Below are 23,866 nucleotides of genomic sequence, written 5' to 3' on the forward strand. Positions count from 1 at the left end.
TGCATCGCAGGCGGATTTTTAGACAACGATTCTTAGTCTCTAGCAGTAGTAGCAGTCTAGAGCAGAGGCCTAGCTGCTCAAACCACCGCCTTAAAAAATTTTAACGCTATCATTGAGTGTTGTATTTGAGGTTGAGCCTAAGTTGAATAAGTTATTCTAGAACTAAAAGGACAGCTCTTATCGCATCGGATAATTCGGGTAGAAGCATGTTATAGCCGCGAATGGTTCACTGCCTTGCCGTTAACAAAAAAAATCTGTTTTCAAACCTAAAATTATAGGACATGTAGTAAAAACGCACGTGTATTAAGGCTGTAGTGCGCACCATGCTATTCGACTCAAGAACAGCAGCTATAACGTAAGCAGATCTATTTATCACTGGTCACTTGAAAACCTTATTAGGGTCACACTTCAGTTCGAAAAACTGAATGTTTCAAGTCAGCTTCTGCCGTGAAGTACTGCTTCACGCGACTGCTTCCTGTATCGGGTCTCACACCAGACTACCTTATTATCCCTACTTTATATCCCCATATTACCCCACTGCCTGCTACAAGCTCTGAGCCATATTAACTTCTAAAATTAAAGTGTCGTGGACAAATTGAGGCTTGGAAATATCTCTCAAAAAAAGGACAATTATTCGAAGTTATTTTAGCCCGCCATCAATCGTCACCGATTTTCCGCGACCTAGAAGCCAGTCTTTATTTCGCCTCGCTCTTCCCTGCGACACCCGGTTCGAAAATGTCTCACTATCGCCGACTGACACATTAGTCCGCTGAAAATAATTGGGTTCGACTACGGTGGTCGAGGTCCAAGCACAAATTAGATGACGACCTAATCTCGGATGAGAATACCTGTCACTCTGGTCGGGTCAAACAATGATCAAAAGATAGCAATGTCCGCACAGGTCAACCAGCAGGTCAGTTAATCAGAGTTGTAATTAGCCAGGTAGTCAAAGGAGTTACCAGTGCAAAATCTGGTGGCTTTGTAAGAATTACAAAATGGGTGTAAGACAAACAAAAACGACGATCCCGAACGATTACATCGGATTTGGTTTTTAGTGCGGCTCCTGGTCCTACTGGCTAGCGCCTGCAGAAGGCGGCAGCTATTAAAGTTAGCAAGGATTCGAGAAGATTTACGGCGGACGGCGAGTGAAACGGAGCGCACTGTCGAAACAGAGCAGTAGCTTCTGTCCGTTCATGCTCAGTTGTACGACTGGCAAAACTCGGATGCAAAATAGCGTTGGTGCCTACTCATCCTGCCTTAAGGTATATGCTTCTGCTGCCAGAGCCACTGCCAAAGACGGCCCTTGCTGCGACTGCGAACAAAGAGTACCCATAAGCTCGCTTGCCCCGTGGCTTACCTATTGCCCGAAATAACAGTCGAAGCGAGCCGTACAGGTTGTAATGGAGCTATACCACTGAAAGAACGGAAGGCAGGAATTAAGGGGATTCTTTTAAAATACTCAGTTTTCTAAATGCAACGCTATTTCGATAAACTAGCAAGGCCAGATCAACCGCTGGATTAGTCCTTTGTAAGGTTATGCAGGTGTGTTCAGGGCTGCAGGCGGAGGCTCGCCGACAGGGGCAAGGCTTTAAAGACTGCAACAGCTAAAAATTTGACGGAACTTGAACGCGAACCTTCTTGAAACGGAGTCATCAGATCGATGGATGGATGCAAATGCTGCCAGTTTGACGAAAACAATAGAGAAAATACGAAAGTAAATGTTCTTGTTATATCTACAAAAGGCACGAATCGGTAGTTAATAATAATAATAATAATAATAAAGATACTACAGTAGAAATAATTAAAGAAGAATCGTTCTCACTAGACAGAAAGTTGAAAACGTACATTTCGTTATCGCGAGTCGCCGCGGTGGCTCTAATTCGAACAGTAACACATAGCGCTAAGGACTGCAAAACGTAACTAGAAAGGTCGAATAAGGTCAAATATTAGGTCGATCTTGAAACAGCAGAAAAAAAATTCTGCCAACATTGTTTTCTTCGCCGCAGGGCGCATTGTAGCGTGCGAGTGGATCGGCACATAATTTATGCGTTTGCGTTTTGTTACTTTTGTTCTAGGTACGGAGGGTGTTCCTGTGCAGGTGGACGGCGAGGCATGGTTACAGCCGCCCGGGTGCGTATGCATCCAGCACAAAAACCGTACGCAGATCCTCTGCCGAAACCGGCAGTTCGAGTCGTCGCTGAAGAGTTGGAACGAAAAGCAACGGCGTCCTTCATCCGGTGAGTTGAACGCAGCTATGGGATTACCCGTATAGATGCTTCTTTTCACACACTGAATCGGCATTGGTTACGTATTGTTCATTGAACGCTACTATTGATACGTGACATTTTTCACACTATTTCCTACTATTAGTTTTTGTCAACCGAAAGCAATCGTCTAGGTCTCTAGTTGGAGCTGCTTCTTAACTGCTAATGCAATTTGTTGTCCTGTGACTTTTCTCAGCTTTTGGATGAGCATACTACATATGAATATACGATAACCGATTCCAATAGGATACTGTTTTTGTGACCGCTCTGTTATCTAGGAGAGTTGACCGTCTTTATCGGGTTCTATTTTATGTTTGTACTGCAGGAAGCCAGTGTGGCTCAAAGACCGCTCCCGCAGGCAGTAATGTTATTGGTACCAGCAGCTCTTCAGCCCAACCACCTGGAAAAAATAACTCGTCACGCCAGTCGCCATTGGAGGGCGCAGTCGCAAGCATTGCTGTTTCGCTAGGTCCCTCACTGTCCGCGTCTGGAAACCCTCTTGACGGATTCTTCACCGACAATGAGGTTAATCAATTATCCACGTTCATCGAGGCCGCATCACGCCTTGTCAAAGTGTGAGTAACTAATTTGATTTGCTTTCTTTATTATTTGCTTCAAGACAGATCTGTTTGGTCACATTCGATCAGACCCTAATAAGTGATAGCTACTGTTGATATTGGTCTGATAGACGGTATTTGTTAACAACTTAACCGATGCTTCTCACGTGAATGAAGTAGTATTCAAGGACCACTGGATTGGCTGAAGGAATACGTGCACACGTCTACCGTCGTTTCCACCATAAGCGATTTATCATTCATTTTTTCAATTAGTACATTTGGTTTCTTTGAAAAAAACACTCCATGAATATAACCGTATACTCTACCTGTACACAACTGACACACATTTAGGTCACAGTTAATAACAGAACAATCTTCGTCTTTACCCGTGTTAATAAACTGCGGTTAGATGATCTTTTTAAAAATATCAATATATCCTCTACAGTAGTGCCAGTTTATATTACACTAATTTTTGAAAAAAATATGCAATCATATATGGGATGCCTGACGTTGTCCTGCTTTCAAATACAAATACTCTATGTATGTGCTTCGTAAATAGACAAAAAGCTATTCCATTACCTAGGAGGCAGACGCCTCTGCGAGTTACCTATGAACCCATAGTATCTATCTGCTTTATTTTGTCATTTCAATTTCCATCATCTCTCTACGTGTATCATCTTCATTACAGTAGCGGCCTATCGAATCTGCCTGTACAACCACAACCTAACGTTTCATCTCCACCTCAATCTGTGCAAAAATCGACAAAATCAGGGGTTGTCCATCGCCTCTCTCGCCTGGCGTGCTGGGGTTGCGGAGGTGGCCGCTCCAAGCAAAGCCAGGCCGGTTTGGCTGTGGGTAATTCGACTTTGGCGCCATCCCCAATTAGACCGAATCCGTTGCCTCCCCACACGCACAGCTCCGACCATATAGATCGCCTGCTTATGGACGCCACAATAGCTGCAGTAGGAATTGACAGTTCGCAGGCGAAATCGCGGGCAGAATTTAATAGTCTGAATAATAACAGCATGAAAAACTCCTCGACCGGTCAGATCAGTGAAAACGACACAACTCGCCGCGGTAGCAGGACTACTCAAAATAATAATACTAGCTCTTGCAGCACCATTACTACGAACGGTCGCTATAACAATAACGCCTCTGAAATAAACGTGATCCGAAGTCATATCAACGATAGTGGTCACATAAGTAACGATGAAAACAGTGGGGAGTTCACGGACGATTCATCACAGCCTACCATGTCAACGAGTCGATCAAAGGCTAAAGAGAGCAGTCCTGAGGGGTCGAAATCGGTCTGAGACTCTATGTTCGCAGAATAACAAGCCGAAAACGAGAGAATATAAAGTGGCCTTAAATATGTGGTTTAACGCCTGACACCGGCAGGTTCTCACATTCTAGTGCCAGTGTCCTGAGCCTGTGCCGGTATGCACCTGGGTGGGTTTAAGGAATGCAACCGACAGAGTAATCCGGAAGGCTCTCATGGTAATACTATGGGTCCATCTACGGCGAGGTAGGCATGCAGGACTAACATCATGTTGACGTGAAAGAAAACCTGCTAAATGATAGCGCGATTATAAACACTTGGTTCGATACTGTATCATCTAGAAAATAACACGTTTACTGAAATCTAATTATTTCTAGGGGGGTCTATAGGGTGTACCCCCGTAATTATGGCCCTAGAAATGATACGTCATACGCTCTGCTGGCTACGATAATTGGTAGAAATTGTATTGTTGGACATCCTGTAATAATTGAAAGTAACAATAATTCCACCAAATACGCAACTGTGAAACCTCTGACATATTTGTTGTAGTTGGAAACAAATCACGATACCTAATTGTTAGCTTCGCTAACAGGCGTGTCCGAAGCGACCGCCGGTAAGGGATCCATTGCCTTCTAGAGTACACACGTCTTGAACAGTATTATTCTTAATAGGAGCGATATAATTCGAGTTTGCTCTTAGATCCATTATAGCGTTCATTTCCACCTAGATACTGTACATATATCATATGCAGTACAATATCTTATAATTGTCGTTCCTTTTTAGGTTAATTACAGAAAAAAACAAAGCGTTTAACAGTGGCTGAATCGCTTGAGTGAAGTGTCATAATGTCTCTGTAGCGTCTGCACTTACTGCTGTTTTCTAGCTTTGCGATTAAAAATAACTGATAAGTAGTCGAATACATAGTTAATCGTTGAACATGGAACTTACGATTAATAAGTTATAGTGACGAAAAAAGAAAACAACACACACTGATATCGTTTCACCATTCCACCAGGACAGACGTGTGCAATGAAGGTGTGATGAAACTTCAGCATCGATACTTCCTACGTTGTATGTCCGTGAGTTACTTGGACACGATATGTTCATTATGGATATTTCGTTTGGTCGAACGCTAAGAGGAGCTCGTTGCGTTTTTGTATCGATCGCTATGCTGTGCCGCATTTTCACTGCAGTCAACGAGGCAAGGGAGAGATTTCCGTTTCCATTCTGTGTTAATTACCACCCTTTACAAGTTTCTCCTTGCCTCTATATATGTTTCAAGTTACTGAAGGCTATTTGTTTCAATTTATAGTTATTTCTATTGACTGGATGTGTAATGTTGCCGCCCGCGACATAATATGAGGTTAACTGTTCTCATCGCAACCTACATTTTGGTAGGTAATGCGTTTCAATGACACTCTATGAAAATCACTTAATTTCCCTCCATTGCAAAACTGAGTCTATTAGCTTATAACGCCCGTTATATACACGAGAAGATCATCTTCTCCCGTATGCGCCTTTTCAATAACAGTTGCCCGTTCAAACACGCATGCCCGGACCCTTGGAACTAATCGCTCGGTGGGTGAAGATCGCGACGTCAATGCGATCGCATCAAAACATCGTTCATAGTTGGGTCAGGACGGACCAATTGATTATCCAGTTCCTCATTTACCTGTATATTTTCAGAGTCGTATATTTCAGTATTTAAGCAAAGCTTTACTGACGCAATACATTGTGTGCCTTTAAGGATGGCCGACAAAACGCCGACTATAGCGAGTCGTCGTTTCTACGCGTGTATATACGCATGTGCTGTTAAGGATCGTCTAAGAGCTCTTTCGTTGGTAATATTGTGAACGATTCAGAGCCACTGCGAGTAGAAAAGCGTTATCTCTAGGCTCCAAGGACTAGATAGACCAAAGAGCTTATGCATGACAAAACCTATCGGGGTGAGGTTTACCTTTTCAAGTTTCGTATAAAGGGTCATCTACACGGACATATATGTTGACAACAGCGTTGAGCATCACTTTGGCAAAGGCCAAGGGACAACACCCCATGAGTGTACTACTGTTGAGTGGACGGGTAAAGAAAATAATGTGTTCCGTCAGGAACGGTCGCAGTTACGATGTAATAATCCTTAAAGAACTATTTTACGTCCTACGAAATACGTGAATTTCGTAGTAGACATATTTGCAGTCGACGATCTTATGGAGAAATATGCTGTAAAAACAGGTAAGGACATATTTGCGTCGGGACGTTGGCGAATCGGGGTCGTTAACATTGGACACTGGATAGAGAGAACGAAATTAAAACGCGTTTCGTTCACTGTATGAAAATGCTATTATTATGCTATGATCGTTAAAATCAACTAGGCATTAGTCATAGCCTGGAAGTTATTATTCAGTATCCCTAATTGTGCACCATAACTATGCAAACTTGTCAACATACAAATACATTGAAAAGGATGTCATTACAGGCCAGAACAAGAGTTTACAAAAGTAAATGGTAGAATCGATGTGTTATTTTCTCAAAAGGGCATCAAACACACGTAAGAACTCGAACCGAAGGCCTGTATAAGGCCGGTTCCATCTTGGGACGTTTGTAGAAATTCACATCATGTTTCTGTCGTCGTAACACAGCTGTCTCTGTCCTTTCTGTTTCTCTCATTGACGAAATGTCTGCTATCCGCGATCAGAATTTACTATCAAAAAAGATACGCGCACCGATGACAGTTTTTGATGCCCTAAGATATGTGTATAACGTTACCGGTTATAGTAGGACTGAAGGGTTTCAAGCTTTTCTACGATAAATACTTTTTCTATTGTTATTATAATTTACTTGCGTCACAAATATATAAAACGTATAGAATTGTGTGATCAAACTTGTAAAATAAATGCAAATATCTTAAGGATAATAAGTAACTACAGAGAATGTATAATGTAAGTAAGTGGAACATTTAACAACAATAAGCCTTAAACGTTTGCTTTCGTGCACAAAGGTTCGTATTAGATTCGCGTTCGTTCTTTCGTATATTCCTGGACAGCTTTAGATATAAACTTAAACACACGCCGCAAAGCCGGATCGATTTCCGTCGTATTACACAAATACGCTTTAACGTTAAATGAAGCATGGGAAATAAATATATTGTTGTGTAGTCTTGTTTATGATATTTACATATATTCAGACAGTCCTAAAAGTATTATATAGTTATAATATATATTCAACGTGTATCGATTTTGTTTGTAGAGATAGCAATTGTCATAATGCTGATGCCCAATTGTAATACAGCAGTTAATAAACAAATGTGTTTATTATATAAACATAAAAATCGTTTATTTTCAACCCGCAGGTGTTGCTATTTAGTGTAGTATCGAATGTTACTGTGTGTTGGAATGCTGGCCGTGATTGATATCGTTTAAATATTTACTGCTGTAAGCTAGGTAGCGGCGTTCGATAGGGGATCCCACTACAAGTGATTAACCTAGCGATTTCGTAGCGTAGCAATATATTGGAGATCTTTCCCGTTACTTCGCCACCGTTTCTCATAGTAACGACGACGATAAAAAAAAAACACATGCAGCAACTGTCTGATTGCCTAAATCGTCACTTTAATTAGGTTGAGACGATGGGATGAGCACACATAGTAGTAATGGCTGAACGGTTGAGCAACAGAAAGTGGTCTTCAGTACAACAACAGCTACGACGATAACGACCGCATTATTAAGCCATATATAAGACCTGACGATCTCGTTGCGAAGAATAAATCGAGAAAATTCACTCGATGATTCCATAGGTGAAAATGTTGCCCACCATCGCCCGTAGCCTCGAGATTCCAAGGACAAGGCTTGGGTGTCGGTTCTTCCATTGCAGTGTCAACAAGGTGAGACCGTGCATGGGCGAAAATGCCATCACTGCGCATAGTTGTGGGTTTTCCAGCATCGCCAATGTGCACAGTTGTGAGCGTTTTATGAGGCTGCTTTTAGTTAATGGCGCCGTGTCCATTTCCATCCCCCCCCCCTCCCACCCCTACCTTTCATTAGGACTTCCGCAATCCTCTAAAGGACTCGAGCCGGTCCTCAGACGCGTTTAACCACTGCTCAAGTCTCTTCCTCCTTCGAGTCTTTCCGGCCACAAGTCGTTGGGCTCTTATTGCCGAGCCTGGCTCGGGCCGCGACTGCGATAACAGCAGCGGCAGCAGCGTCGCTTCTAGCACTGACAATAATTAAAAAAGTAGCGGCAATTACAGCGGCTGACGCCAACCCACAATCGACGTCCCGCAGGCTAACATCCACACAGCGTTAATTTATGACCACTTCTTGAGAGGCTGATGGGCCATAGGAAACGAAGTGACCGGGCCGGGCCTGCGCATCTACCCCGTTGGCGTTAGTGCGCGAACGTACTATGTCTCCGTATCTCGATGTATGTCAGTGTGTCTGTTTATACATCCGTCTGTGTGTGTGTGTGTGTATATGTCTCTGTCGGTCTGAGCCAGTGACGGTATTTATTGCATGGTTAACTGCATTTCCGCCATTACTGTTTACCACGATCGTCTTTCGCTGTCTCTCGTCTGGACTTAGCAAAAGAATTTTGCTAGAAGACGGTAACGATGCAAGTAGAGGCAGCAGCCGCTGCAGTGAGCTTCATCACATACACACAGTTGAACAGAATACAGTAACATTCGGTACGGCGATAATAATAACAACAACAATGTGTAGATAGAAGATAGCGCATACAAACATAAACAACGCAGAACAGACATAAAACAATTACTGCATACAAGCACTATTATTATAATTACTGTTATCATCGTTATTCGTTGTCGTCGTCGTCGTCGTCGTCGTCGTCGCCGTCGTCGTCGTCGTCGTCGTCGTCGTCGTGTCGTCGTCGTCGTCGTCGTCGTCGTCGTTACAACTAATAATTCTCATAAGTGGGTCTATCTTTGCGTCCCAGTGGCAATGGGATGATATAAACGATTACGTAATCCGTCTATGGTTTTTTATATAGAGAATGTTATAGGGTAGGGCCGTACAACAAGAATAGTAACGGCGGAAACCATGTGATTCAGGAATAGTCTAATGATGACCGAAGTGAATCTGAGCTCCAGTTGATGCGTGACACTCCCTGAGGAGCGTCCACAGGATCAGACGTCATGCAAAACCTGCATATAACATTTTAGCTACTGTTCCTGCCTGAACATTGTATAGCCACAGGGGCACCAGTTTCATTGAAACTCTATTTCGATGCAGAACGCTCTTCGCTCATCGGCAGTTATGTTTCGCCGGTATACGTTCAGCTTTGCGAACTTTGTCCGTGTCGAATTTTCGCGCCTTTTTAACCAGTCGTTTTACCTAATTCAAATAATCAAGAACTAAACATCGTAGATTCGTGTTATAATCTAAAGAGCAACGATATCCTATAATAACGTTCGTGGAAAGGCGATTCATTTCGCTCCGGTGTATGGTCTGCTAGCGATCGTGACGAGCCGCAACCGCTTACTAAACTTTCCATTTCAATAACGCACAAAGCATATTACCCCTATATAAAACAGCATCAAATTTTTAATCGCACCCCAGTAGGTATCGTTTACTCTTCCAACAAAGCGAGTTGGTTATATAGCATGGAAGTTTGAAGCATTTCAAGCGGAAACAAGTATACTGATGAGATGTTCCTGTAGGGACAATTCGATTTAGATTTGTTGTAGTTAAATTTGTCAAAGATATTCAGCAAATTAACAAACACTAACATGCTTTTTCTTTCTCTACTATTTTGTTTCATGCTGTTTGGATAACATTTGCCGGTATCTCGCGGCCTGCGTTCGTGCGACGGCCAAACCTCAACTAACCGTAACTAATACAACATCGTCTGCTACAAACTAATATGTGTTTACAACTATTATCGACCTGTGACGTCGGCTATTACCGACAATGTCTACACGAATCACAACTACCTAATCGAACTGCGATCACTGACGATTCCGTTCAAATTATTATGTCTTCCCCCACACCCCTGGGGAATGACCGGCGGCCCATCAATGGCTGATTCGTCGGCGAATCTCGAAAATTGCATTGGATTTCGCTTATCATTTTGCTATCTGAAATTTGCTATACGCCCATCAACGGATGGACTGTACGACGCTGCATTTTATCGCATTGTTACAATGGGTAACAATATCTACTTTAAAATGTTGATGTTGCCATTCTGGACGTATTTATTTCTGGTAATTTTGCCCGTTTTCGCTGATATGCACTGTCGCGTCCCTTTGTGTACCTACGACTTTGACCTCATCCCGCACACATGCCTCCGACCGGTATTGTGTTTGTAACGATGAATGCGCAAATTACGTGCCCAAAAACCTACTAATAATTAATCGAGCGATGATAAATATCCTGACCCAACACGCATTTGATTAATTTCCATGTCAATCGACTTCATTTATCAAACCCGCCCAACCTTTACCTGCTACCTTCGGCGCCTTGCGTCATCTACAAAATGATCGCATTTTGGACTATCTAATAACTCCACTACCGCTAATCGATCACCGGTAATTCCTCTGCTTTCCAACACCTTGCCGAAATCGCTTGAAATGATGGCTAACGTAAATCGGTGGCTGATCTTCTGAGGGATCTATTTGTCTGAAACAATCAATCCTGCTTCGTAAATCTATCGTTCGCATTGAATTTCGGGGCTGGCTTGTTGCTATTCACTCACTCACTGATAGCATACAAACGATTTCGGAGAGCAATCCTGTCGTAGATAACGAGCTCTGGTTAGCTGCCTCACAGACGAGCTCACTGCTAGAACGATTCTTCCCATCTGGACTACCGGCCGGTGTCGCCGACAACGAATTGGTAAGTACACAGGTTTCGATTTTGTGGTGAAGATGAATTTCTACATTTAATATTATTACCTATTTAAAATTACATATCTAAACAACGAAAGAAATTATTACAGAGACACTTTTTAAATGGAACCATGTCCGGTTCAACTGAGACATTATCGAAGGCTCGATATAATGTCACCGTATTTAGCAGCGCCGCCTAGTGCGCAGAAACATTGGGCTTACAATCAAATCAACGATCATTCTACAGCTTTGTATCTTTCAAACGATACATTTCTTCAGTACATAATGATAGAGCGATGTTCAACAATGCAGATTTACGGCGGCGTATCTGGCTCGACTTATCTTGGTCTTTTCCAACAGATCTATGATATTGCGAACGCTGAGATTTGAACCAGCGCGGCTGTGTACGCTTGTTCGTTGCTGATTAACAGAGCAATGCTCCCAACTAGATGCGCATTAACCAGCTAAACACCGACCCGCAACGGTATAACCTAACCAATCCTAGTTCCTGTTCCGGCCTTAGCATTTATGCCTTTACGACAATTAGAAACTGTCCAGTTTGCGGTGTACAAAAAACACGATCTATGACGGAGGCGGTCTGATAGTTTAGCTAATTCAGCTGTGTCCGATATGCTAAATTGTATTGATCGCACCGATTTTATTAAGATACACTCTGAATTATACTGTGTCAGTATTACATTGAATGATCTAAGAAAGCAGCCATGGCAACGCGGCGTGACTGATTTGTTGTTGTCGTCGTCACAGTCCATCAAGTACAATGATAGTCCCGCAAAACAACAAGGTAGGAGTGCGGTATCGTTATTATCATTATTATCTTTACTAGTAAAAAATACAATAGCTAAAGCTGTTGTTGAAATAGAATTCTTAAATAGTTGACGAAAAGTTTTGGTAAACTCTCTTGCGGCGAGAAGCTTCAGAGTTCGTCGTCAGTCCCGTTCACGACAATGTTATAAGAGCTGCAGCCAAAATGTCGTATGTGGAGCATTACAGGACAAAATGTATTAATTCCTAAGTCTAAGGATGTTCTATAAATTGTTCTTTTTTTTTTACACACAGGCCTTCTGAAGACCCATCGTAGTAGTCATTTAGATATATTGCTTTAGAATAATAAAACGCGGTCTCTTTATGGGTCTTCTCCTCTTCACATTGTTAAATGCACCTTTGTCGTGCCTTCATTTAGTTCCATAAGTACAGAACAGGTAAAAAAGGTGCAGGTATAGAAAGCGCAGACGAGTTGTTTTAAAGTCTATTGATAGCGTTGCGATTATGTCAGCGTGTCAATAAGGGTATTCTAAATGGAAAAAAAGTCATCGATAAAATCCATTATGAGCACCACGGCCTTCCTTCGCGGCGCGCACAGAGTAACAACAACAACAAAAACTTCCGACAGGCAAACGAAACGTCCCGCTTCGACTCCTTCGCTTATTACATATTTTCTGTACTAGCCATGGGGCATATCAGCTGAATGCATAGGGATGAAATGTCCACACAACATATTCGTCCATTAGCTCTAGCTTTTTTTTTTTTTTTTTTTTTTTTTTTTTATAAAAACCACTTGCTTTTGCCAAACAGCGTCTTGTAAGTAAGCGTCAGTCTAATCAACATAAAAGGAACTTAGCTAGCTAGCCCCATGGGTCCCAAAAATAAGTACCTTAAACAGTTTTGTAGCGAAGATCTAAACGCTGTACACTCGAACAATTTTTTCCACCCGCCCGTTTAGTAGAATGCCTCAAAACTAGTTTTATGCTAAGGTAATTCGACGTAGCATTCAGGGATTTTTATAAAATCAATTGTCGGAAAACACTAACTCGAGAACAGGCTCGTTCGTGCAGAAATGTTGACCATCAAAATCAAACACTTCTCGATCTATGCTTTTTTTGAATCGGTTACTTAGAATTTCCTAAAAATGTGTATTTTTTTCTTAGCACGTTTCTTACTAAACAAATTAAATTTGTTCTTCCGCTGCTTTTTTCCAATTTAAACCGATCTAAAAATATCGTCAGGGGCAACTTGAAAAGTTACGGTTATTACATAGGCAAATTAGGAGGGGAAGGGGAGGGAATTGCAGGAATCGTTGAATCTACGAGAATGTCAAGGTAAATAGCTTAGAGGACGAGGCTTTAGAAATATATGTGGCTGATTAATCTTTAAACTGGCCTCATCGCACCGCTAATAATAGGTGGGTAGTAATCACTACATGCCTTGAATGATCTAAATGTGTAACTACAGTGGTTACATAATTAGCGCCACCTAGGTGTTTATTACAATGATTCAATTGTGTGATATGTTTCTCGCCTTATATAATCAAGGATCAATAATTACTTGCAAGGTGTCCCAGAACTTTTATCAGTTAGCTTGTTAAGCCTTTCGTGCCCCTTAACTTTTTTTTTTTTTACTTACACGTTTTTCGTAGCGCCAGAGCTTTGACCCGTCAAAAGTATTTGCTCCTCGAGACAAATGGCTTCTTCGAATTTTCTTCCGTGAAACAATCTTCACGGGAATAAGAGTTTTCGCTTAAATGTATACTATAATACATCTGCGATCATATAACAAACATTAAAAAAAGAAACTTTAAGAACTTCAAGCCAAGGAATCTATTATATTACAAGTCTTATCGCCAAATAATAGTCATCAGAGACATTTTTATTTAGATTCTATTTCCTAACTAGGAACAGCCAGTTCTGCTCATTTCATCAAAGTAAAAATGCCAATAAGAATTATTAAATATATGGAGGGCAACAATGTCGATACGTTTGCTAGGGAGGAAAAAAATGGTAGGGTTTTACGCAAAGGACCGGTAAAGGATAAGTAACCTTATTCAGGAAGTGGGAGTTAGTTTGAATCTATATTCTATTCTGAAATCCCAATACAACTACTCGAAATAAACTCGACGTATAGAAAGTTACGCTTTCCTCAAACCAAACATGTATGTTAGACAGAGCCTCTATGTTTCGAGTTCACGTCCGATATCGCCATTATGTATAATTCCATTAGACACGCGACTGGCTCCCAGCACGAAACAAAGTCTCTCTGCGAGTAGACAACGGCGGGTGCCTAAAATTAGCAGGCAAATAACGTTACCCACTAAGCTACAATCGGAGAAGAAGCGGGGTGGGTTAACTAGAACCTAGGCCACACGAAGGCACGCGTACTGATGTTTTTTAAAATGCGCAGAGATTTTTACATGTTTGACTAAGCATGGAGAGAAAATGATACTTCTTCTTTAGTGTTTTTGTTGAGATGCTGACCACCATAAATGTGCTATCATGCCGCAATACCTATTAAATAATAATGCTTGTTATTACAATTATTAAATTAATTAATCGAAGTGTCATTGTCCACGTAATCTAATTAGGCTTGAACACAAACAGTTATCCGAGTCCTCATCTAATCAAAAACTCACCGTTCTGTATACGTAATTAAGGTGTCCTACAGGCCACTTCCTTGACGCCACTTGATACGCTTGGCGGTAGTCCTCTCAGTGAGCTCAAGGCGGCAATCAAAATTCATGGCTGTTCCGAAAAGATAATTGAGAACCCCCTTATACAGACAATGGCCAGGTATTTCAAAGTCTAATACAGCCTTCTCTACGCGCGTGTTAACTGCCTTCGTTACTGTTTTCCAATTTCGGCTCGGTATTGTCGCTATCTAAACGCATTGATTCCTGCACCGGTCTTTCCGGTCATTTTTTTCCGTATTCCGGTCATTTTTTCCATGTTGCTAGAGCTACATTAATATGTAGAACTGACCATACAGCATGAAATGTTTATCCATATTGTTCTTACGTAAAATAGAAGTGGGGACTAATTTCGTCTAAGGTTTTATGTCATACGTATTTCATCATGATCGAGCCTAGCTTCGATATAGTTTTGTCTGCTTGTAGTAACGGGCCGTTTAAGTCAAGTCATTTTTGAAATTTCGCTCTAGTGCGCTCCTTCACGATATGGCTAGCGTTGCCTCAATCCAGGCAAGCTCGTTTGCCGCATGGTGCTCAGCTCAACTTGACAATACTGTACAATAACAGCTGAAAGAATTTTTAAAATTCATAGTATTTTTGGAAAATAAATCGAGAACTCGTCATTTGTAGGCAGGATTACAGATAATAACAGAGAAAGCGTTGTTCCTTTAAAACTAGCTAAATCTAGCTAGATTCTAGCTAAATCTTTATATATAAAAAGCTTTTTTAGTTATGCCTATTAGACATTTTGAGGTAGCGTGTTGAGAAAAGTTCAATTTATATATATATATATAAAGAGAAAGCTCATATATGAGCTAACTGAATTGATAAAAATGGAATTTTATTATAAAATACCTTTTTCTGACTAGTAATAGACTAAAAAGGACTAATTAACGGAAAAGCCAGTGCCCCTTTAAACATTTCTGTGGGCAGTAAACTATTTATACGTGGGTTAAAAACTAGCCATGTTGAAGACAAGTTTTGTCTGCTTCGGTACTGAAGCTAGCCTGAATAACTAGATGCTGGAACCGTTTGCCGATGGGCTATAGGGACCAAATTAGACATGGGACTTTCTTTCAGATTCCCGTCAGAAAGGAACCAACCAAAGCATTTCTAAACAACGTCTTATAACCCAGTTTTCCTTTAATTGTCTTGTAACGTACGAGTTGTGCTATTCGAGTTCGAGGTGAGCTGTCAATCAATTTAAAAAGGGGTATATCCACCATTATGGTTAGCAGATGTTCTCTTCTTGGGGATAAACATCCCAGCTTTTTTTTAGACAACGATCTTGTCGATCGTTCCGAGTTGTCTAAGATCGTTTTTGATAGATGACAACTAATAGGCTACCGATGCCTTGAGGTAGTGAAACGCACGTATGGCTTTATACATTTACAGCTGGTTGGGTAACATAAATGTACCTAAATGCTAAAATGTTTCTATTTAAGGACGAACGTATTTCGTTTTATAATATATATACCTCCAAGTTGTCGACAAGTTAGAGCACACGATAAGGATAACTCCATTTATTTTTATGGTCCATATAACATGTCAAAACAATTGATATTTGGTTTTTTTGTATTGCCCAAAAACCACTGAAAATACTTGGTGGGAGTGGCCCATTAATACTGCGACTACGGATGCGATAGGCCCCTTCGGTCTAATCGAAACCATTAGAGTATATAATTATGTAAAAGCTATTTATTTTTCTGTTTTCCTTTGAAACAAACCATGTTCCATGGTGTTAGAGGACAAAGGTTTTTCCTGCTCATTCGTCTGTTACGCCATGTTCATGTATATATTTACCTGATAACCTACAACATAACGACATAGAATCACTACCTAAATAAGGTTACAGGCGTAGGCATAAGAAGATTAGAAGCCATGGGACAATGGTAGTGTAAATATCAACTGATCAGGATTAACCGAACTCAATACTCGATACCTTCAGCAGTCCATCCTTCAGTTGCAATGAAGTCGCTGATGTCCACCGCAAATCACACGTTTGTTTACCGGCGTTGCCGGTGAATAGAGCTTTATCATGCCTATTGGCTCAACTAGATGTGTTGTAATTATTGTTGTTGTTATTGTTACTGTTCATTCTCTTGCTCTTAGGGTCAGCTTCGGCAACAACTCGGCGAGCTAATCAGCTCGGCTAAGCAACTTCAGCTTGAGACGAAAATTTTCATTCAGGAGAAGATTGAAGACATCGTGAGTGGCATTCGTTCTTCAATTCATTTAGTTCTCAACGAAATCATGATCTATCCTTATCTGAAGTTAAACCTTACACTCTACACGTCACTGCAGCAGGAAAAATTAACAGCGCTGGTTTGCTATTAGTGGTTCATACATGTATCGGGCCGTCGAAAACATATATATATACATAGTGTATATTTAAATGTACCATTTAAAGCGACGATTTTCTCTCATTTGTCTAGTAACACCATAATCCTATCTGTGTTTATCTAATCTGTGCCACCGTGGAACTTTTGTGGTCTTGAACTGAACAACTGCAATAGGTGATTTTGTATTCCTCGATTGAAACGAAGTTAATATCATTAAGGGAGTTATACAGAAACCGAAACAGATGATAATCGGATGATGTAGGATCCAAGCTAGGCTATACGACGAAAGCTATAAGACGTCCCTTCTCTCGTTTTTCGATTAGTAACTAAAGAGATATGTGGCCTGCTGTAGAACGATGCCTTTTTCTATTGGCTAGTTCCGATCGATTCTTTTCAATGACTTGTTGTATTCTCGTTAGCTGTTGGGGGTAGAGGTCCGGATAAATCGTTCCCCAAGCTTCATTCCTTAAGAGGCACAATTTTTTTCCTGATCTCGCAAAACACATGGCACCACTTTCTTTGGCGCCGAACTGGACTTGCCACAAGTTGTAAAGCTAATTCTTTTTTACCTGTATTATTGTCTGATGTAATCGACCTTTTTTTGGTTATCCGCTCTTGAAACGGATTGATTTTTGTTGTGTTTTTTTATAGAGTTCTTCGTATGAAAAAGCGATCACGTGAATTTTTTTGCATTAATTTATGTCATATTTAAGTCTCCAGCTTCGTTCGTGGCCAATTTCGTCTAACTAGTTTCAAACCATTTGGCGATATCATAACTAACCACAGATCGGTCTTGCTCGGCTTTCGCAATAAAAATTTCACTCGTTTTCTTTTTGTAACTAGTCGGTTACTACGAGGAGCTTTTTTTACGTCGAAATGTTCGGAACCGCTATTAGGCCCTTCCGTTTTGTAACGCTTCTTGCCCATAAACACACAATTTTTTACAGCATCTGTGTTGTAAAATATAGAGAACTTTCGCAGACATTTCAATCATTTTTTGGCGGTCTGTTTTATGTCTGGATACAGGCTACTTTAGCATAGCTACGGAAGTTTCAGTCTTCCAATGATACCAACGCCAACTCGACGTGACCTATATTACCTAAGAAATGTAACCTAGCTAGCAAAGCGGTCAGCAACGATGTATGTATCTGTATATATATATACACATATATGCGGTGCCATATATGCGTGGCGTTGCCATCCTTTTATAACATTGAGAAATTTGCGCTCGTTGCTTCGTTATAGTGTCGATTGGGTTACGAAAATGAAGATGCACTCGTGAGTGCCAGCGGTGAACTAGAACGTCAGCTTAAAAGATGTCTTGCGATTCGAGCGCTCGCACATTTTTACGATGTCGAGGTAAGTCACGCAGGCCACTGATTACCTTTCCCACTACGTCTTTGAAGTACGCTAGGGTAAAAAAATATATACGCACAATTTATGGCATGTTTCAAACAGGGGTTTCAATTTCCTCTTTAACTGAACCTTAAGTAACTTTTCAACAACTATACATTAGACTGGTACGAGCGAATACGGCGGACTTTGACAATAAGTGAAATATTTACGAGCCAAATGTATTCAATCGTGAAGATCGAAAATAAAAACCGGTTGAGTTTACTCTAGGAAGAAGAGTCTAAAGGGAAAAATATTTTCGAAAAATAATTTTCTAGTCTAGAAAATCAGTAGCCAGTGGTCAGGTTTTTTTTTCGAAGGTCACAGCGCTGCGCAAAATTAAAAGACGATCAGTGAAGGCCCTAAGAAAAAGGATAGTACATGAATGACGCAGATGTTTGAAGATCAGCCGTAGGGTGACCGAATGTCCGGACCCCAAAAATATCGACACATTGCCTCAGTTGAAGAGGCTCTTCATGGAGACACAGCTTAAAGTTTAAGGGCTCTGTCGGCCAAAACTGGCATTTCACATGTAACGCGTTGCAGAATCGTAGCATAAATACAGAAAATGCAAAAACTGAGTAAAAAATGGCTTTCCCATGAATTGACTCCAGGCCTGTTAGAGTTAGAGCTCGTGATGTAGTCCACTTATAGTTTGCGGAGCGTTAATCAACAACCCTCGCCTCCCCACCCCTACGGAACATATGGTCTTCATAAGCGCAGCATTATTAAATCTTTACTGCCAGTCGGAGGGGACCAGGCGTAAGAAGGGACGATTTGGCGCTGAAGAGAAATCGTATTTGGTAACGTAGCTCTGTCAAATAGCTTCGAAGGTAGAGTTAGCCGATGAAGTATCATTCCAGCCTAACTGGTTCAAAAATTACTCAACGTTTACCGTATTCGCTTGATGATCGCAAAATAATATGATTTGGACCAGATTAGTTGTATTTACTAACTGTCAACGGAAGATTACTACACGTAATATTAGACATTTACGTTTCTTTCACCTACCAGCCAGTAACTGTCTCACTGAAGCAAAAAAGATCCCGGTACCCCATATGATACGTGACATATGTGAGCCATAAGCACATCTTCACAGTTGAGAATCACTGGAAGAATATATCGGATTGAGCGATCGTTAGAAGACTACGTAAGAGAGTTAACATGGATGATAACTCTTAAAACCTTGAAAAATTTTAACTATTATAATATTAATTTGATATCTCATATCAAATTAAATCATTTCGCTTCGAAATATCCCGCGTAGGGGCTTGCTATGCTTTGAAGCCTGCTAATGGCAGTAGATCCAACACGAACGAAACAAAGATACATAAGCAAATTTTCTGTCCCGCATATCTTATACTAACAATGCTTCAATTCCAAATCTTCCGTATACGCATTTTATGCCTCTACGATAAGCTTAACTCGATGCTTGTTACAGAAGATTATTAGAGATATTCAAAGCGATTGTATCTGTACACCGAGTATTTCAACGTTGGCTGCCAAAAAAAGGATCAACTTACTGTTTATAGAAAGAATAAAAAAAACAAGAAAAATATTTTAAATAATTTTGTTAATCATAGTAAGTGTTTAAGTAATAAGAACTACAGCCGATCTGCACTGCATTTTGGGCTGAGTTGGGCAAATCCCGCCCCCGGAAACAGTATGTACTAAGAAGAGGTTAGTTGAAATTAATACATTTCTATACATTTGCAAGCGTTTGTTATTTTGTCAGATTGTTAAAGCAACTGGGAATATATATAATTAGAAGTCGACCTAGGGACCCTTCTACCATGCAATACCTTCATAATTGATCGAATTTGCACATAAATATTCAGAGCTTTTTTCGTTCGTCCTTGTTTTCAACGCATTATTGTACTTTCGCTTCAAGCCGCTGTACTATATTGCCTAGCGAAATGGCATAGGAAGGTAGCCTAGAACAGGGGGGCGGGCGTATGCTTCACTTCACCCGAGGGCACCTACACACCTTCAAACAAGCCGAGCCAGTGCGAGCTGTAGATTTATAAATAAAGTTATCTTATTATCTAAACACGCCACTGGTATTTTATAAATACAGTTGTCCTTGTACGTAAATACCTCACTGACTATTCGTAAAAAACAATATGTCATTTCTTTAAACAGCTCAGAAACGACAGAATTCATTTGAGTTTGCGTTTTCTATTAGTTTCTTTTTGTCACAGTTTTTGTTTATCTGATCTGTACAAGTCCCACAATGGCAGCGTCGAAGCTGTACCTTTACCAATACCACTGCGGGTCTTTTTGTTGTCGTTCAGAAAAGCTCAACACTTAATCGATCAGTTATCCATACGACTTCTTCGTCTAAGAGCCTCTTCATTATGCATTGTCCCAAGCAATGGCGATTGGTCATACAAGCATGACTTTACAGATACTTCGCGACAGCTTTCTGTACACATGCTGGTCATCATTTAAACGTTAGTGTATATCGTTTCAGGCTTTGATTTAAGGTGCAGAGTCCGAATGGTGTGTATGGCTTGAGATGAAGATAGTGCAGTCATGAATTTCCGCTTCCATCACTTGCATCTATAGCTACCGCCATAGCTGCTTCTTCTTCTTGGGGCCACACCAGCAACGCCATCAACATACATTGACAAGCTTTCCATTGCTTTTTCGCGAAAAGATGTGAAGCACACTCTACTTGTATCCAACATTCAGACTTTGGAGTATTTGACTAGCGTCCAGCTGACATTAGAGGCGCAGTTCGCCAGAGGCTGTTCCAATATGGCACCATGGCCACTCACTAACGCTCACTCGGCTACACGTGATCTCATTAGTAAATGTGGACGCAGCGTATACCAATACAAATACCTGACATATAGCGTAGCAATGAGCCACGTGGGCAGCGCGTCAGTTGGCAATAGCAGCTGCCAAAAGACAAGCGCCAGCAGCTTCACGCAGCCCTCTGCCCGATTACTGCGTAATGCACGCTTAAAAATCCATATCACTTTGCATAAAACTGACTACGTGTTAAGAGTATCGACAGGCGTCTGCTAGAGGAGCTTCGTGGGAACAGGTTACTTGTTAGTCAGGGCGAGTCGTCCAATAGGACTAGTATACGCCATTTGCAGAACATCGTATCAAGCCTAGTAGGAATCCAAGGACATTGATTAACTTGGAAAGGATACTGTTAGCGGAATCGATGGCTCGCTGATGATACGGTTACGGGTTATTTCATCATATCTGTCGGAGGAATCTTCAAATTGAAGACCCCGTCAAGACTGGCTTGGCGGAATCTACTACCGTCGGAGTAGGGGAGAGCACGAGTCGCGCAATGGTGGCATCGAAGCGAAGTTGGACAGGGCAGTCGTGCGTCATACAAAAGGCAAGATTGGCTGCCAGATGCACGTATCAGGCTCTCATTAAAGCCAGGTCGACATTTAATATCGAGAACTGTATTCCCGTACACGCAACAACCGCATCAATTTCGCTTGCACCATTTCCAGAGCCAAACCCAAGTCACTTTGTCACGTCCTTTGTTTTAAAGCAAGCCCAATAAAAAGCTGGATCAGACAACAGTCTTTTAGCGGAACGCTGGTTGGAACGTAGCTTCGTACTACGTTCCAGCAAGCACAGGTGGTGAACGAGCCTTCTGTCTGATGCTCTTGATTGCTCCTAGATAAATTAACATGCTATTAACGTCTATACGTATCCGCGCCATGAATTTATATACCTATTCATGTGCAGCGTCGAATTAGGTCATTGTTATCAATAAAATGCTATTTTGGAACACTGGACAGCATGAATCATATTCCCGTGATCAGAATATCGCTGGTGCTTGATTTGTTGAACCTGCTTGTTTGTTCCCGGTGTTCCTGGATCGTGTCCGACGTCTGTTGAGATCGCACGCCACACTTCCGATAGCTTCGGGCATTCTGCCTATTACCAATTACATACTGTAACATACTGGTCATTGAGATCGATGGCACCGCACCCGCACTGTTCAACCTAACCTTACGTTATCGTAGCCAGGTAATTAAGGTTGTAATTAAGACTGAAGACATCAGACATTTCTGTTCCGTACTTTTGCTCCCTTACTGCAGTGATGTGAAATAATTACGGAAGTTTTCGACTGAGCGCCCCAAAAAAGCGCGTAGAAAAGCTATAATTTGAAGGTTCTACAGTACCCTAGCTGGAACAGCCCTTTTCTGTAACCCTAAATATTTTGACAATCTATTCATCGATAAAAATGATCTCAATTCCTATTAGTTCAACATCTTTATCATTGTTTCACAATAGAATACCCGTAGAAATAAACTTCCCGAAAGTCCTCATACTGACAAATTTACAGTAGTTCTACTTACAGAAGTTTGTTTACTTAATTAAATTTAAATAGGATCGAAAAAAGAGGAACACCTAAACGATCAACGTCTGAACGATTAACTTGATTGTAGGTTTCGTCAAACATGTCGGTTAGTTGGCCATGTATTAAGCCGTATTAAGCCTGCTAGTCGTAGGTTCGAATCCGAGCAAAGACACACTTTATGTCGTGTTAGGAGCCGTTCGTTCGATGGAGCGCCTGGCAACGGTTTCGGATATAAAGCTCTTTTTTATTTATTTAGATCGTATTAAACAAAATGATTATATAGTTTTCTTAATAATAAAGGCACCCTAGATATCCTATTTGCAAAAGACTACTGTTGAGTAGAAGGGGTACGTTTAACCATCCCACATATCTTCTTTCTGTTTGCATGTAATCGTACTATTAAGTTCAATTAGTTATTAATTTAATTAGTCGCCAACGTGGAGCTGCCTGGTTTAAATTTATAAAATCTAAAATTGCTACACTAAGTTTTAATCTGTAGTTCGCCTCTCATTTAAAACATGTACAGCATAGAAGATATTATATATATATATTTATATATATAATTTCACATATTTAAAGAATCGTCCGCTCTAGCTGTAATAATTAGAAAAAAAAAAAAAAAGAGATCAAAGTATTCTTGATGAAACAGATTTACATATGCTTGTCCAGTTCAACTGCGAACCAAACGACGATACCTACCTGAAAAAACTAATTTCATTAATTGAATTAAAACCCCATTAAACCTCTTGCTGCATCAGTGAACTGGAATTCAGGTAACATCAGGCTTATTGAACATGAATGACAAGCCTTTGCGCGGTGAACTATCAAAGTATTAGGCTAGCGTTTTAAATTTTCTCATAATTGACGTTGATTGGACGGTACGTGACAGCGCGCCGAAAGGGTGTTTTTTCGTTGTCTTTATCGTACAGAACTTCAACTTCGTTTCTAGTTGGAATAGGACTTTGTATTGCTGTACAAAAGACGCAAGCAATAAATGTTCCACATGTGTATGTTGGTCATTGTTCTATATTTGAATTTTTCCATTGCCTGACAGTCTCACGTAACGTTTTGCTGGAACGATCTCTACTTAAAAAGCGTTGTCATTTTTACTAATCAAGCATGCAAAACACATTAGCCTGCAAACGTCTGAATAATCCGAAGATGGTGGGGGACGTCCCCGCTAGCAAAAGGTTATAGCTTGAATTAAAAAACAACCAAAAAGGTATGTCTACTATTCTAGAGTTACGATCACTTTTGGTTAGCTTTGTACAGGATCTTACGAGGGAAAAAACTACGAACGGTGCCAGATGTACTATTGGCTTTTATTTTAAGCTAGCGATATAAATATCTATTTAGGATAGTGCAAGGGATAGC

General features: G+C 40.8%; 1 protein-coding gene and 1 long non-coding RNA gene across 20 annotated transcripts in view; one reads left to right on the plus strand and one right to left on the minus strand.

Annotated features, from left to right (window-relative positions):
• LOC111253231 (diacylglycerol kinase delta-like) overlaps positions 1-23,866 on the plus strand; it is a 226,754-nt gene that overhangs the window by 198,248 nt on the left and 4,640 nt on the right. For 18 of the 19 annotated variants that reach the window (XM_086993786.1, XM_086993788.1, XM_086993787.1 and 15 more), the window contains 5 exons: positions 2,076-2,237; positions 2,590-2,839; positions 10,816-10,945; positions 16,529-16,624; positions 18,004-18,117. In XM_086993786.1, the coding sequence (XP_086849912.1) occupies positions 2,076-2,237; positions 2,590-2,839; positions 10,816-10,945; positions 16,529-16,624; positions 18,004-18,117 (752 nt within the window). Of the gene's footprint in view, positions 1-2,075; positions 2,238-2,589; positions 2,840-3,509; positions 7,426-10,815; positions 10,946-16,528; positions 16,625-18,003; positions 18,118-23,866 lie in introns of those variants that run through there. The other variant, XM_022812351.2, reaches the window with a different exon arrangement.
• LOC147754962 (uncharacterized) lies at positions 16,630-19,272 on the minus strand. The gene is made up of 2 exons (XR_015330713.1): positions 19,162-19,272; positions 16,630-18,168 (listed from the first exon to the last, which is right to left on the minus strand). It is a non-coding gene; the product is annotated as an uncharacterized LOC147754962 (long non-coding RNA).

Source organism: Varroa destructor, unplaced genomic scaffold (genome assembly GCF_002443255.2).
Source record: "Varroa destructor unplaced genomic scaffold, Vdes_3.0 BEIS01000006.1, whole genome shotgun sequence".
NCBI classification, from domain to species: domain Eukaryota; kingdom Metazoa; phylum Arthropoda; class Arachnida; order Mesostigmata; family Varroidae; genus Varroa; species Varroa destructor.